The sequence below is a fragment of the Nasonia vitripennis genome, chromosome 4, assembly GCF_009193385.2.
Source record: "Nasonia vitripennis strain AsymCx chromosome 4, Nvit_psr_1.1, whole genome shotgun sequence".
In the NCBI taxonomy this organism is placed as follows: Eukaryota; Metazoa; Arthropoda; class Insecta; order Hymenoptera; family Pteromalidae; genus Nasonia; species Nasonia vitripennis.
In genome coordinates, this window is record NC_045760.1 from 21,117,528 (window position 1) to 21,134,864 (window position 17,337).

General features: G+C 47.2%; 1 protein-coding gene across 11 annotated transcripts in view; it reads left to right on the plus strand.

Moving 5' to 3' along the window:
* The window catches only part of LOC100114473 (neuroligin 4), a 237,576-nt gene that overhangs the window by 186,876 nt on the left and 33,363 nt on the right, over window positions 1-17,337 (plus strand). For all 11 annotated transcript variants that reach the window (XM_016986595.3, XM_016986593.2, XM_031929371.2 and 8 more), the window contains exon 10: window positions 5,728-5,879. In XM_016986595.3, coding sequence (XP_016842084.1) covers window positions 5,728-5,879 — 152 coding nt within the window. The remainder of the gene's footprint in view (window positions 1-5,727; window positions 5,880-17,337) is intronic.

Genomic DNA, 17,337 nt, shown 5'->3' on the forward strand with positions numbered 1-17,337 from the left:
TCCCATAAAATCCCCGGCGAGACTCTCCGCATCTACTCCTGTTCGCTCCGCTGTTGTGCACCTATATAGATGCCGCTCGAGTCGGAAAAAAATATGACGCTTGTCGCGCGACTGTAAATTAAGATAAACGCGCGACGATAAGTCTCTCTCGCGAAGACGAGGAAAGTATAAAAGAAACGTATAATAACGAAGGATTCCGTTTCTCCTTTTAACCGGGCTCGTGGATAAGCGTCGCGTAATAAAAGTCGCTCCACTATGATTGTCGACGCAAGTCAATAATAATAAAAGGTGAACTACGGCAGCTTTCGGATCTCATTGTACAGAGCTCGTTGACGTTGCCGGTGAGAAAGCCTCCGAGAATATACACAGTATATTATATTCTGATGCACTTTATCTATTTCGCTCGCGCGAGAACTGGAGCTGCACACCTAGATTTTATTTCGAGTGCGCTCGTTTTTCGGGCGATATACACACGAGGCTATTATAGCCGCAATGAAAATCCTCTTTTGCCGGGGTGATAAGGATTTCGTATCTATTAAGCACTGCGATTGCCCGGACGCTCGTTCTCGTTATGAACCAAGCGCGCCGTGTATATAGAGGCTGCCAGAGAACTCAAAGTTGCCACGCGGGTAGAACTTTGCAGGATCTAAGAATTTCGATACAGCTTTATCTTTTCGATTCAGACTGTTCGGAAAATGCTGAAGAATTTTTTTTAGCACCCGTAAAAAGAGCGATCGAAGCCTCACTTATAGATTAATCAGCGCGCGTCTCAAAATAAAGTTAACTGATGAGATGCCGACAGAGCAATATAACGCCAAGCTCAGCCGGGAAAAACTTTCAAATCTCCCGCTTTAGCGAAATATACATAAACGCGACGAAAGACTAGTACACACTGCTACAGTCGTGAATCTGTATTATTAAGATTCGGAGCGAAGCCAAGAGGCCTTGCTACTGCGATTTACCGTGAGCTGCAGCTTCTTCTTCTCCTTCTTCTTCTTCTTCGATTTCTTCGCGTTGCTTCGTTGAGTATGCAAACGAATACAAACAGAATTCGACTGGCGCTTGATGCAAGTCGCATCGAAATAACGGAAGCGACAGCTCGAAAAAAGACTCGACGGAGTCAGTCGCTCTCTGGCTGAAAATGCAAACGAACTATGCAAACAAAATTGTTCAATTAGCTCCTCGGCCATACGGCTCTTGTATGGACGCGATTGATTGCGTGCCACTTTACTTAGGGCATCCTTTGTTTTGCTTTATCAGAGCATCTTTGCCTCGATCAGTGCACTGGCACACTTTCCCAGCGAAGCGTTATGGTCTTTATGCGAAACGTTTTCAGTATTTTTTGAGAAAAAAGTTACCCATAATACCCAACAGTTCATCGAGTCAGCCCAACTACTTGAGAAGAATAACTTGTAACGTGACGATTACATAAGGGAAAAAACGAATGATTGAATAATTTATAAGGATAGAGCGACTACTCGTGATTTTAATTTTTGATTTTTTATATTAGATCCTGTACAAAATAAATATTACATCATAATGTTTGTTGAGAACTAAGAAAATCAACCCTAGTGGAGTTTCCAAGCCACTTTGGAAGCTAATACTTAACCAATGTGATGTCACAAACTCACACGTCAGCAGCGCGATCAGCGAGACGAGTCAGCGATAAGAGTCCGCCGTGTCGTTCTGAGATGTATAGCATGCGCTTGCATCGTAGACTGTAGCTCCATGGTTACAGCTCGGGCTTGCTACTCTCGGTCTCACACTGTTTCGCCTGTCGACTCTGCCTCCTTTCTGTTCGTATTACAGTGAATTTATTAAAAATCGAAAAATTGACAATTCTCAAAATGCCCTATAGTGATGAGACACTCAATTATGGTACTTTGCATTCAAGTACCGTTTATAAAAACGCTCGCTTCGCGCGTCCATTGTTAAATGTTAACTCTTAAACTATTAGATTTTTAGAAAATCAAGCACACATCCATTATTAAAACTACACCACGAATTTAAAAAAACATTGTGTGATATTACCAGTTGGTCAATGCATTATTGGTCGACATCAATAATTTAAATTATTGCTTATTAGAATGTTTTCTGAGCTAAACTATGATTTCCAACAAAAGTATTAGTGAAAAGGCTGCTTATTTTCAAAATATGTGAGTGTAAAATCCACAAATGCTGAAATCACGTTTTTCTTCTTCAGTCCGACATGTGATAGGACCGTTAAGTTAGCCGCAAGTGTTAGGAAGTGTTAGGACCGTGAAGTTGACCGCACAGTTATATACAGATGGGTATTGCTTTCTCAAGAAAATATAATAATATATTACGATATTCAGAATTGAGAGGTTGCCAGTGCATACTCTGCGTTCCGGAGAAGTAACAGTAACTAGGTGGCCAGGGTAGCCGATGACGAAGTCTAGATAGTGCGCTTCATAGATATTGGTATCTGAGTGTAATAATAATATTCGTGGACAGCGTAAATTTACACCTATCCATATTTTTCTAACATACATTATCAATCATAGCCACCATACTAATATTTTGCGACCGAACAATCAATGTTTTCATGTTAGTGGTAAAAATGTTACAAAAAAGCCACGGTCAAAAGGTGCTAGAGTTGCTTATTTTTTATTATTGGATACATATAAAATACTCAAAAAAATGTACTAAAAAGGACTGAAATCTCAAAAAAAAGTAAAAGGTTAGGCGAGTTTGATATATTCCGCACCGAAATCACAGATAAAAAAGAAGTTGGATCAATCAAAGTCAAGATGGTTTATTATATTTAATCACTTAAAGTTAAATTATATGATGATCCATTAGGAACAACTCTCAACATACTTACTACGTAACTTGCCATGCCCGTTTCATTGTGTTTTCTAGTAAACTGAAATTTCCTTTTTATGTATTAATACAAGTTACGTAGTAAGTATCTTGAGAGTTGTTCCTAATGGATCATCATATAACTTAACTTTAAGTTAAGTAAGCCCTTGATCGAACAAAACAATTTTTTTTTTGCTTTATTATGATTAAATATAATAAACTTGACTTTGTTAGATTGATCTCAGTTCTTTTTTGTCTCTAATTTTGTTGCGGAATATATCAAATTCGCATAACCTTTTACTTTTTTAAATTGTCTTTACAGCTAATTCGTACTGCATAAGGTGCACAAATTATTTGATTCACGTGATTAAATTTATGACTTTACAAGTATAGAATATAAATAGAAAAAGATTGGTTACTACTATAATCCAACAAATGATCATTTTCAATCATATCTTCATTCAGAATAACTGATTTTTGCATTTGAAATCTTACAAGCATCAGTACCTCGCGCCTCTTTTTCATCAGCTCTCAGAATACGCCGCGTTAAAGAATGACACCAAAAAGAGTAAAATTTGCGCGTAGCATTAATCACAGGACTGCAGCCGTCAGACAGCAGCAGCAACAACAGCAGGAGCAGCAGCAGCAACAGCAGTTCAAAATAAAAAGCCGATCGCGCGCACATTATGTTTCCAGCTGGCGGGGAATCGTTGCAAAACATTTTCCAGCGCATATATTAAATTCCAGCGCCGGACCATAAGACTGACAGTTTTACTCGGAACAAGCTTCCCGCGCGTGCACGCATGCATAATGCATACGCGTCCCCGCGCATGAGGTGTTTGCTTCGTAGCTGGCCCTGTGACAAAAGGTCGCTTTAATCAAAGGATACACTCATACACACGCGCGTTTACCCGCTCGCTTGTTATTATATAAAGATCGTCAGGCAAATTGATTGTTTCGCAAAGGTATATGAATTTGGATCTTCCGCGCGAAGGCCTAAAATTCGCCTTTATACAAAATTATTAACACGATTGCTGGACGACGCACACGCACATTGGGTTGGGCTTCGTTATGCGCGTGATATTTTCATTAAAATCTCTCGCGCTGCTATTCTGCGCGCTCATTTGATGGCGCACGCGTAACGGGCACCAAGCGTCATCCGCTATAAAGGCTCGGGACTGCTTTATTTTGTCCCTTTCTTGTCGCGACAGAAAAGTCCTTTGGGGCGTGGGCAGGAAGAGAGACGACAACACTTTGGTCCGGCGCCGGGCTGGCATTGGCTTAATTACGCGCGCAGCATGCGGCACATCTCTCTTACTTTCTGTTTTTCTTTTCCGCGCTGTTCCTTCCCTTCTCTTTTTCGAGCGCGAATGTCGCTTTGAAGGACCCCTGCGCATTCTCCCTCAGCGCCACCGCCGTCGTGTCTGCCATGGCAAAGGGTTTCGCGAAGCCGGACCTTTGAGTTTAATTAAGGTTTATAAAGTCGCGAGGGACGAGCTCCGCTGCGCGCATGGCCGGATAAGTGTTTTTCGCGCCAGCTGAGATTTCGTGATTATGAGGCCTAGCGAGGGTGCAGGCTACGGGATTTCCGCGCACTTTACCCCCGCAGCAGTGCACGTATAGCATCTAGCTTTCGAGTGTTTTTTGACATTAGACGAGGGCACTGAGGATTTCGATGAGAGGTACACCGTAGAGGAAGTCTCAGCCAGATCAGTCATTTCAATGACGCGATAGAATAAGCGCATGTTCTACATTTTGATTTGGCCAAATAAATCATTATTCTATTCTATTCTATCTTTGGCGGCGCTTGACTTCCTTTGCCATATTAGATGCTTCTATCGTTTTTGACTGAAATAATATCAAGAGAGCACAATTAAATAAGCTGTGCATGGGCAAGAATTTTTTATCGTTAGTCTCGGCCTAAATTTATACAGGGAAATAATCTTGCTCGCTATTTTCGCAGACGGAGAGAGCCAACGTAAAGTAAAAGTACTCGCGAGGATAAATGATTTTGTGTTTAGCGCTGAAAATATTACAGTCGCGCCGACATCTACTACAAGAAGCTTAAAAGAGATAACGAAACAAAGTTTGTTCAAAGAGAGGCTCTTACGAGATTGCGTGGTGGAGCCCTTAAGCATACTTGCAGATATAAGGAAATAAAAGATACGCTTATTTTTGGGCTAGCTTATGACTATTAGCGAAAGACCTCCGGAACTACAATCTAAGCTCTCTTTTCAAACAAAGTCAGAAGTTCGAAGGAAGGCGGCTGTAATTCATGCATTATGCGGTGTATTGCAGGCTTTCGAAAAAGTCACGCTGAGAGCTTAAAACTCGAGTTTTTCGGTTAAAATACGCGCAAAAATATGAATTTTCTCTGGAGTTACAAAAATTATTTTTTTAAATAATACCGTCATTAAACTAGTGCACAAAGTTCACAAACGTCTACTTATAACACCAGTACGCATTCGGATTCTAACACGCCCCAAGACCTCAATGAGGCTGAAGCGCGCAGGCAGCTCAATAAGGCTTTTGAAATGTATCAAAAGTTAGACTCTTCGCGTAACGATCTCGAGGCTAAAAGGTGACTTTAAAATCAAAGCAGTACCTCAGCCCCTTATCGTCGCGCTATTCGCAGAATTGTTGAGAGCGAAATTCTCACCCTTGGTCCATTACTCTCGCTACGCCGCAGCTTCTCTCTCTCTCTCTCTCTCTCTCTCTCTCGCCGGAGCTTTAATCCCGTATAATTTAAAGAAACGATTTCGCGGGAGGCGTTGGGCTTAGACAGAGTGAAAATGGAAAGAAAGAGCAAAGAAAAATTGGTACAAATGCTTTAATAATCGTAAAACAGGATAAAGTGGTTAATTAGTGGTACATCCCTGACGGCGCTTGTTCTTCTTGTTTCAGAGAATGGGCTCGGTGCACGGCGAGGAGCTGCCTTTCGTCTTCGGCGCGCCATTAGTCGACGGATTCGGCCATTTCCCCCGGAATTACACCAAGGCGGAGACCCAACTGTCGGAGAGCATAATCCAGTACTTTGCCAACTTCGTGAGGACCGGGTAAGTCGATTCATATACACACGGGCGAGCTGCAGCCACTGCTGCGCGTACGCTTGCTTATTGCGCGACCCCCTCCAGCCGTATGCTGCTGCTGCGTGGAGACAGCTAATTTATTGCGTATTCAGATCTCTGTGAAGGGCTTTTGTTGTCGAGAATCGCCCAGCCGGCGTGGATTCTGCTGCCTTTTTCCCGGATATCGCTTGATTCCAGCTCCGCCATATACTGACTGGCTTATTTATTGCCGCGTATAACCTCGGGCTCCTATATAGCAAATTTCTACTCGTGCGCTCTGCAGCCGGTGCGGCGTTTAGAAAATTAGAAATCAATTTTCCAAACGCCTCGCCACGTACTACTCATCCTTATTACTGCGTAATCAACATAAAGCATTCCCGTATGAAAATCAATAATACATGCTCGCGCTGCACAAGGCGAAAGCCGCAGTAGTACGCAAAGCTTCGGAATATAGCTCGAAACTCGCGAACCACAACGAAGCTACTGCATGTAAACGCGGAGCTATCAGCATCCATCCATCCTGCAAGCGCTGCGGCGCGGCTTCATTCTCTCGTGGCTTTTCTTTCTCTCGCGGCCTGTTTTTCCAGCCTCTCTAGGAAGCTACGATATAGCGCTCCGGCAACGGCCAGACTCGCCCTACCCCCCCCCCTTTATCGCGTTTTCAGCCACAACAGAGAGACTGCAAAGAGAGGAGCAGAGCGGGAAAGAGAGAACAACGGCACATTGTCCTCGCGCACGTATAGCGCGCGAATCGAATCCTTATATTCGCGCAGCGGTCCCCTCTATATTGGCTGCGCCGCCTGTGACCATCGGAAAACCTGTTCGCCACTCGACTCGAGCACAGCGCGATATCCATTTCATACGTGCTATTTTGCTTTCGAACGATGGAATTAGTTTCCTTCTTTTCCTAATCTCGCCAGTCTCGAAGCTCTATAACTATATATACATATACAGTACGAATCGCCGCGCGTCACAAATCTACGAGCATCCGATAAGAGCGAGTCGTCGAATAGCCCGGCGGTGTGTATAGGGCAACTGTTCAATAGAGGCGTAAAGACGAGAAGCATAAACGAGCCGAAGAGTAGGATAAGATAGTAGGTAACGAGCCAGCGAGTCCGAGGAAAGAGTAAGAAGATAGTGAGAGCTGGCGAGGCGAGCGCGAGAGAGAGAGAGAGAGAGAGAGAGAGAGAGAAAGAAGTGGCTGAAAGGAAGAAAAAGCGGCGCCGCTCCTTTTTCCGAGGAGGGAAAGGGATCAATACTGGAAAGTACGTAGAGCTCCTAGCCGGCGGGGGCAGCGAAATTTTTGCACGGGCCTTTCACGGAGCGCGCCGTTGGTCGCAGCTGACTTTGATTAAAAATTTCTCCTACCCTCCGCTGCGCTCCGCGATGGAGTGTTTATCTTGTCTGCATGATGTTTGCAAGCGCAATCGCTACGTTATAGATTGTAATCAACAGTGCAATGCATTGTTATTGTTGTATTATCGATAGATGTATTCCGCCTAAGGCAAAAGCTAGATTGACTCTGATCCTCGCTATACGTTTCTGATGCATGCGGTGTTTATACCGCGACTTTCGCGCTCTTACTCTTGAGTGCGTTGATGACGTTCGAAAATACGGAGACACACACGCCCAGTGCCCTCTATTCGAAATTCGAAATCGCTCATACGCAACGCGTCCATTGCCAATCCGCATTATAAACCGAAATTCGAGCACTTGCAACTTTGTGCTTCTCGAGCTAGACAAATGGTCAAACATTAACCAGGCGATCGCAACTACGCCGGGCGCATCTATTTACCGAAATCAAACAATCGTCCAACAAGTCACATTTATCAAAAGTTATAGCTGCAGATGCCGTATACTGCAGCGACGGGTTGCAAACTGCGTCCAGGGCGTTATACTCCCGGTGTATAGGAACGCGGTAAGCGAGAGAGCGAGAGAGAAAGCGAGACGCTGAAGTCGAGAGCGAGAGCGCAAAGGTGTCACGTGTTCAGCCGCAGCTTCATAGCTAAAACTTGTATCGGCGCCATGTGCGCATGAGAAAGGCAGAGAACCGCATGAATATGCAAAAGCTCGCCCCGGCGGATCGGCAATATTTCAAGTCCCCGACTGCCGGGCGCCTGCGAGAACTGCTCTCGCGTGCAAGCCTGACTCGGAGTCAATAAAAGCTCCCGAATCAAGGAGCTCGGCTATACACGCATGCAGCCGCGCACACAGATTTCGTCAGATCTTCCTATAGTTATAGGAGCCGCGACGCCGTAGCCAACGCGGAATTTTTCCGTTTTTATTCCTCTTTTCGAGGGCCGCTTTCCATTTGGGGGAAGGGGCGAGATTTTGGACGTCCGCTTTGAGTTGACCGGATCAATTTATCGCCGCGCCGAGCGTTGGTTTCGAAGCGACGGATAGTGGACGGGATACTGCCATGCGCGCGCGCGCGGCTGCAAATTTTGATTGATTCAAAGTGTGTTCGGCTTGTCTGTTTTACAATTCGCGCGTTGTAGCACTGTTTCGAAGCAGCACTCGGCCATCAATCCTGCTCAACCGACTCGGAAAGCAGTCTTGGTTTATACGCTTCTTCGAAAGCCCGCCGGCTTTTTACATTAAAATCGGAATTTCATAACCGCGGCCCGGGATAAATTTATAGCGACGAGTACAGGCGGAAAATCGTTATGTACAATCTAGCGAAAATCCTTTGCGAACCAAAAGCTCTGAAATGCAATTCATTGCGAGCGTTTTTCTGAATAAAAGCGCGTAAAATGCAAAAATAATCACGGCATCTCTGAAAAAAAGAGAAAACAGGATACGCGCGTGTTAATGGCTTTTTCGCATCGAGATAACACGTTAAATTTTATCAAAAATATTACATCGGCGTCAGTCCGTGGGTCAACGTGCGAATTTCCCCGCGGTGCATGACTCGTGGAAATTCACATACGTATTGCGTCCCGATGCAATCGAATTAAAAATAGAATCGAACGTTTAAAAAAAGGAAGAAAGGAGCTAGAAGAGAAGGCGCAAAGGGTGAATTCCACGCGGAGCATGACGACGCGATTCGAATGCGAATGCGCCGCGCGGCGGATCTCGCTCGGAAAATTAACATTTTCGATCGCTACTGTGCTTTTCTCCGGGCCTCGACGCCGCCGTTACGGAAAAATAATAAAACGTGCGCACGGCTCGCGATCCGATACATTTGAATAATGCGTGCGCCCGCGCGCGTTCAGAGAACTAATAGGGAAAATATAGCGCCGCGACGTGTGCCTGCCGACATTTCGAGAGGTCAGCCGGAGGCGTGAGCGCGGAGTCCGAGAGGGGTACTCGATAGCCAGGAACAAAAAGCAGCAGCAATTTCTATTAAACTGCAGTCGTCGTTAGACTGCAAGGCGCGCGAGCGAAGGGATAGCCCCCGCGAGTGTGTGATTCTAACAATAATTTAGCATAATCGTGCGGGAAGCTAGGACGGCCCGGGGGCGGCAGCTGGGGCCGCAATCGCAAACAGCCGTACTTCAGCGCAGCTAATCCCCGAGCAAACGCCGCGGATAATACAGATATACATAGGTGGATGCAGCCGTGCACACGGCCCCAATGAAATCGCCGCCGCATCTTCGCGCGATTTCGCATTCTCTTGGATTTGCGCTACCGCTCGCGCGCCGCGTGTTTCCTTTCTTATGCTCAAAGCCTCTCAGCTATCGGGATTTTCGCCGAGAGGACGAACGTGTATCGCGTTTTCTTCTGATGTATGCTGGAGTCAACCGTGCGGCAGCGATTGGGCTGTCGAATTATTCGTGCTCATCAGACGCTGCGAATAATGGCCAGAGAGCTATGTCCGCTGAAATCTGATATATAAAAACCATTCAAAGCTGGCAGCTGCCCTGAAAAAGAAAAACAAAAATCTCGCTCGGCCTGCGTTTGAAATCGCGCATATCGATCAACGCGAATCAACGTCGCGCGAGTAAATGCTACACACGCCCGGCCTCAAAGGGAGGCGGCGCGTCGAGCGGAAAGCGGATCGCCCCTGAAAATCATAAATGGACGGCCGGAGCGAAATTTATGCGCGGCGTCCGATCTGATGAATTGAGTTACAGGCTATCGGATCCGTTCGCTTTCGCCGGGCGACCGACTCTTTCCGGATCCGGTTGCTCTGCAGTAGAATGATTGCTCCTAATTCGCGTTGATTGATGTGCAATTGACAGACCAGCGATAAAAATAATCGTTGCCCGACCTTTGACCGACCTGCACTACCGAAGTCTGACGCGAGGCGGCCTTTGAGATGCGCAAAAATTCATCAATCCGCAGCACATTTACGTATCCGAGAATGATTCAAAGACTCCGCCGCGAACGCCCACGAGGGCCTGCGCATACGTTCGGTCTTTTATATCGCTGCCGGATATTACGTTCAAAATGCGCGCCGTCAAACATTTCGGGCGAGCGTTCCCCTTAGGTATTTCCTGATAAAAGTGGCTTCAACTTGGAAATGTGGATTACGCATGCCGGTTCGACGGACAGCTCGAAAATATCTGTTTTGACGCGCGGGCGCCGCCGTGAACGCCTGTGTATGTATCCGGAGGGGCGTTGGCGGACACCGCCGGTATATTTATTATCGTGTGCTCTCGCGCGCGCGCAAGCCTTCGGCCGTTTGTCATCATTTAACGATAAATAGGAGAAGGGGGTGAGTGAGAGAGAGAGAGAGAGAGAGAGAGAGAGAGAGGTGGAGGGATGGGGGAGGTTTATATGGCGGACCTCAGGCCCGTATCTCGTAATTCAGCCTGACTGACGCTAATTCCGTATAGGCGCGGGATTATCCCCGCACAAACCCGTGGCTTATTCTCATCCTCTGCCTCTTCCTTCTGCGTCTGGCCTCTTTTCATCTCTACACTGCGCTATACATCTAGATAACCTTACCCCCTTTCTCTCTCTCCCTCTCTCTCTCTCTATTTATCCGGTTTACCCATAGCTCACACGCTCGCTGCGCTTCTAATACCCGGTTATTGAGGGGATCTGACGCGCGCGCGAGTCAGTTGGCTGCATGTGGGGTTTTCCGCCTTTTTCTCTGTTTACTTCCGCGCTCCTATTTAATGACGAGAGAGCGAGCGAAGTTCAAGCACCGCACGCTCTGATCAAGTTTGTTCGGAACAAATGAGAAGTTTCAGGACTCTCAACGGTAAAATCAATTTTTCCTCCTCGATTGTAGGGATGCTCGCGGGAACTAATACACAGAGATACAACAAATGCAGAGCATGGACATTGAAAAATGCACGCATCTTCATCAATTGTGCCACTTATGCTATATACGTACGCGCTTTCGAGGATAATATTCGTCGAGAGCTGCAGCAACATGAATCGACTGCAATAAAAGACGATGCCGATGCGCGAAAAATCGATCAAACCCTCATGAATTAAAATATGTTATGAATTCAAACATTTTAATTAGTCTCTCCTTGCCCCTTGTAGGCCATGTCAGCGTTATTTGACATTCACGACACAGCTGCGCCCTCGTCTTGGAGAAAATTCCCGCCCCATACGGCGACACCGCGCCGGTTATGGATTCGCCCCTTGTAAATTTCGCGCGATACCCGGCCGCCTACAAGCGATTCAATTTTCGCAATCGGCTCGTATTACGCGCGGCAAGCTTGCTGTAGGACGGGCTTTTTTGTTCCACGCGCGAGAATGAAATTAACTCGCCGAGGGACTGCAGTTTCCTTTATTAATATAATAACGCGATACCCGCGGCTGAATCGCGTCACTCATTGAAACGAGTTTTTTTCTGTCAGCTTAATGGATTGTAATGGGACGAAGTTTCACTGCGGGCTTCGGCGGAATCGCTATTGATTTTTGGAGCTTGTAATATGGAAGGGTTATAGCTAAAGTTGCAAACACGAATTTGGGTTTAGCGTCTCTGGAGTTTTATTGTTGCCCCCTCTTCCCTTGGGTGAAGTAGACTTATGGGATTAGGCAACTACGCGTATAGCAGGTATACAACCGCGCGTGATATTTCCTGCAAGACTACGGCTATGCGGGAATAAATTCATCAGGGAAGATTATACGCCAAGTTTATACTGCCTAACTTCCGTTCAACCAAGTTGTTTCGAATAACCTATTATTCCGGTGCATTTGATCAGGCCGAATGCTAACGCGCGTGATACGCAAAAAACGCCGTTTCTCGGCTGCTGTACAGCTGTAAAACATCGGATCCTCTCCCACGGAGTCATTAATTTTCATTAGTCCGGGCTGAAAACCAGTTCAAAAACCAGAAACTCCCTCTCGTGCGCGCAGGCTCGTATAAAAACACACAACAAGAGGGGTCCATCGAGCGCATCGACAGCCGCGCAGTGTGGCGCGCAAGGTGTCGAAAAAGGAACTCGAGTCTCCGATAAATAACCGGCGCGCGGATATGTAAGAACGTCCTCCAATTTAATGACGCACGCGTCGGCCATAAATTCGTGTTTGGCCACTCAATGATATATCCCGACAGCGCTGCCAAAAAGCTCGCGTGTCCGCGGCGGAGGAGATCGATCAATGGCCTTTCCCCGCCGAATACATGAGGCGGGCGGGGAGGGGGGCGAACGGAAAGGCTGCTCGGAGTCTCTCTCTCTCTCTCTCTCTCTCTCTCTCTCTCTCTCTCTCTCTCTCTCTCTCTCTCCCTCTTTATTTCGCGCACGTACGCACGTTTAATTCGCAGGGCGGCGTGCGTGTGCGCTCGCGGCTCTACAGGCGCTGGAATCGAGTAACGAGATTGTGGCCGGCGTAAATACCGGCAATTACGAGGTCGGCGGGAAATTTCGACGTTTGCGACCGCTGGAATAACTGAGGAACGCGCGGCGGAACAAGCGATTCGCGCCTCATCGAGGACTTAAAGTCGCGCGCTGCCGCATCGCCCCCACTGCGATGTGTATTACGCCTGACCCGCCGAACACGCGAGGGAAAAAACTTTCGACGTTTAAGCCGCTCGAGCGAACTTTTCCCATAAAGCCTCTCTCTCTCTCTCTCTCTCTCTCTCTCTCTCTCTCTCGGAGTTTAAGGTTACGTCCGGTGACCCTGTGCACGCGCGCAGGTATACTGTAAAGCGGAGACGCTTTTCTGCCGCTGCTCTCTTTTGTGCGCTGTAAATGCGAGGCGTAAATTAATGGCACTCACTCGAACACATCGCGGGGATAATTTGTAACGCTCCTTTACAGGCCCAAACTGGCATGAATCAGCACCGCCGAGAGCCAAGGAACAACGAGTTTTCCTTATCGACGTTATTTGTGGCCCCGCGCGCAGAGGAGATTTTGTTTTCTGTCAAAGCCGGCTTTTTTGCTACTTCGCGCTCTCTTAATTTCGGCTCGCTAAATCACGGAGACGCAGTAACTATAGCTTTTTTTGTCCTCCGCTCTTCGCTCGCCAAATTCGATATGATGGACCGAAAAAAATCTGCACTAATTAAGAGACTAATCCAAGCTCTTCTTTGACGTATCCGGAATCAACGGCGCGCAAATTGGACGCGGTGTGGTTCGCTAATTATAGAAAAGATCGTCGTATTTACGCAGTGGGATCGCCGCTATTTTCAAAACTGACGCAGGTTTCGATTTTCACGCAGCGCCAGATCCCCGGAAATGTTTCCGTAATCGGAGGCAGAAAGTCCGTTCACCTACGGAACGAATTTTTTCCCCGCGAATGTATGCTCAGCCGACGGTGCGTACGTTTCTGTTTCTCTTCCAACAGTATATTCGGTGAAAATTTGTTTCCCCATCCCCCATTTTAGCGGGCGCAGCGGCCTTGTGCAGGCAATGACAAGCGAGGACGCGTTCGGTGAACCTTAAGCGCCGCGGCGGCTCTCCGGCAAAAGTTCTCTGTGTGCGAAATTCCGCAATTGATGTGTAGCAGTGCGGCAATCGAACTAGTCCCTCGTGTATGCCAGACGTTCTCTCAAGGGGCATCAACGACAAGAATAATTTTCATCTCGTTTGGCGCAATTTTTTTTAACGAGGAAGCTACCTTTTTTAGCTCTTTCTTTCTGCATTCTCATGCTTTTACGGTTCGACAGTTTAGGCTACGTTTCTACCGCCGACAGCGCCAATTTTTGCGGCCAAAATTGGCAAAACAAAGGTCCTAAACAAACTTGTTTTGACAAATACAAAAAAGTAATATACCGTTAAAGTAACAAATTATTTTATCTATAACGTAATAACCAAAATAAAGGAGATTCATACAAAATTTTGCTTAAAATCATAGAAATATTAATTGTAGGACCCTTATTTTGCCACGTCTAGATGGCATTTGCCTTGCACGCCCAGAGGTAGTTACGTAGCGTATTATGAACGAGTATTGTATCAAATTTGAAACATTATTTTTATCTATGGAAAACAACTGCTGTTGCGCCAAATTTTTATTTCTATTCGATTACGGGCTATTTCGGCATTATAGCGTTGCGTATCATGTATTACATTGTCCGTGCATCTGCCTACATTATTCTCGTTATACGATCAGCGATGCACTATTATACATTATCTTTTAGAATCACTGCTTTTATTCGATGCTTCATTACATGCAATAAAACAGGTATATATTATAACGAGGACACTAATCTACGTCAGCTTGTTAATGGACACAAAAATTATTTTTGATTAGTGAATTTGAAAAAAATCAACAAAAAAAACAAGAACATCCATGTGTACAGTCTGCGAATGCCCACTCGCAAGAGTGTAAATAAATCGTTTATTCGCGCGAGTAAACAATCCATTAAAAAGTACACGCGGTCGTCGGGAACGCGAATCTTTGAATAATGAAATTCTAGTTCGGCCGCTTTGTGCCTGCTCCGAAAGTTTCGCATGCGACCCGGGAGCGAATCATGCACACGCTTGCGCGATAAAACCCAATCGGTCGCTTGAAAAAGTTGCTGTTTTTTGCGCGGCGATCCCCTCCAGCGGTAGCGCCACAACTCAGGATCGTTCTCGGGCGGGGAAAAAGAGCCAACCCTGCGGCAGATAGCTGATGACGGTGAAAAAGAAAAGCGAAAGAAAAGTCGCTGCGCACACAGTCACGAGCCGAGGAGAGCTAAATTACGCGATGGGCGTAGACGCGAGACGGCGTCGTTAACACACATTCTTGGGTGTCCCAAGCCCCATGCATACATATTTCTTGCTGATATCCGCGAAAAAGCTTCATATTCCAGAGCTTAGCGGCGCGAAAGTGCACGAGTTGCAGGCCATTTGTCCGACCGGTCTTTCTAATTTCCAACTTCCGCGCGACCGAGTTTCCACGGAAATTAGGAAGGCGCGCGCTTCTCCCTCGCTCTCTCAATAGGTCTTCGGATTATGTATGCGCGCAGAGTGTGCAGACTCGTATGCATCCATTCAATCCGGCCTGCTTGCGCAGCCGCGTAAAATTCGACGGAAAGTTGCGCAGCCATATATAATACAAAGCGAGCCGTCAGTTCTCAGTTCTGCAGAGCTCCTTAAGAGGGAAAGGGAGAGAAATGGAGATATAGGCATATCGAGAGCTCTGCCGCGTGCAGGAGGAGACGGAACAAAGGCAGGCAGCTCGCGCTTACAACTTGCAAGCCCTTGGAATTGCCGTGGCATCGAACGTTTGCGTGCACAACCCGTGTATAATTTTGAGGGAATCTGTTTAAATCCGTCAGGCCAATGGTCGAAATAGCCGAAAGGCCTGAAAACCCAGATATAGTTTGCATTGCTGCTCTATAATGAACTCGAATGGCCGAGATAACAGTGTCTCAACGCACTTGTTAATACTGCAATCATTATATTGAAAATTTGGTGACCCCGAACGTGGCGGATTTATACCGCATACAACGACGACCTCGAGAGGGGATAACAGAGACAAGTAGGGAGAATCGCGAATCGAATAATGGCTCGGTTTGTTATCCTTAAGTGCGCAACCCCTGCTCGGAGATTTTCTCTTCGCTTCGTGCAGAGCGTGCATGTATGTACGTATATATGTGTGCAGCGGAACTAACGGAAGGGAAGCGGCCAAGCGGGGAATGTGTAGTTGCTTGTTATGGATGCGCATGCAGGTATACGTGCAGGTGGCCGTGCCCGAGGTTCGAGCGAACTTGTTTGTCGTTCGCGTGCGCTGCGCAGTGCTCGTCGCAATTAACGAGCAGACTCGCGGTCGCGAAACTATCTTTCAACCCCGCGCAGCACGCATTCGCGAATTATTAAACTTCCCTTCGCGGCGCTCGCGCGGGTTATTGATGGCGAGCTGCTGTACGCCGGACTGGATTGATGAATTCTTTGCTCGACGGCGCGAAAATTTACAAAAAAGAGAAGGAGAGAGAGAGAGAGAGAGAGAGAGAGAGTGTGTATTTGTACTTTGCTGATGCATGTGCGCGCGAAGCAACAGTATGGTGGAAACTGCGCGCGTGGCGGAACTTTGCTAGTTTCGCCGCGTCAATATTGAGAGTTCTTTGGTGCGTGCTGCAAGCGCTAGAACTAATAATCGCAGCCGATAGTTTTACAAAGGCTTAACGGGAAAGCCGCATTGCTGCATAATCAGGCACGTTAACCAGTGCTCGCTGACTATTGCAATATCAATAGCTGGATTAATCGAAACGTCGGATGGAGTTTGAGCGCGCTCCGCGATTTATGCAATATGAATCCATGCTTCGGTCATTTCGTATAGAATGTTGAAACTAACGCAGGTGTCCGAACGTTAAAAGCGCTGGCGACTCGCATAAAGGAGCAATTGATATCCATTAGATACCCGCGAGGAGCTCTGCTTTCGGCGCAAATATCGCAACCCAAAGGGCGCGCACGGCTGTTTTCACTTTCGGGTCTCGCAGACGGGCCGCGCAGTTTGTCAAAGAAAAGCGATCTCGACAGAGACAAAGCGCGAGCAGAGTATACGTGCGCGAGTGCGGGAGCCGCCGCGTGAACGATGGCCAGAATTATAATTAACGCGATTTCCTCGGCTCCCCATACGCCCCGTCCGATGTAAGTGACGCTCAAGTCGCGCCGAACACAGCCTCCCCAGCCCCTCTAGCATGACCCGCGCTGCACACGTTAGTCCGGCAGGCCAGCAGAACTTGCGACGGCAGCGCCCTCTGCCTCTGCGGGGTGTACATAAGTTTACATAAGTTAGCGCGGCGGGGCATACTAAATTATACGAGTATCGTGTCTCGCATGAACTAGCGACTTTTATGCAAAGTCCGCCGCCCCGGCCGCGCTACCATATACACATTAGATACGTGCCGTACGTAAATACACGTCGTGTACGGGAGGGAGGCATTAAGCGCATGCAGCGACCCTCCCGAGCCTCGCGCGCCTCCTCCTCTGCGTCGTACCTACAGACGCTACTGTGCGCTCTATGCGCGAGTGTATACTATAGTGTTTCGCCGAGGACAGATGGATGCAGCAGCAGCCGGTGTATACCTAATACCTATACAGTATACGCGCTGGGCAGTCGTTCGACGCTAAAACGATAAGCCCGGGATGCCGCTGCGCCATCCGTCAGATTG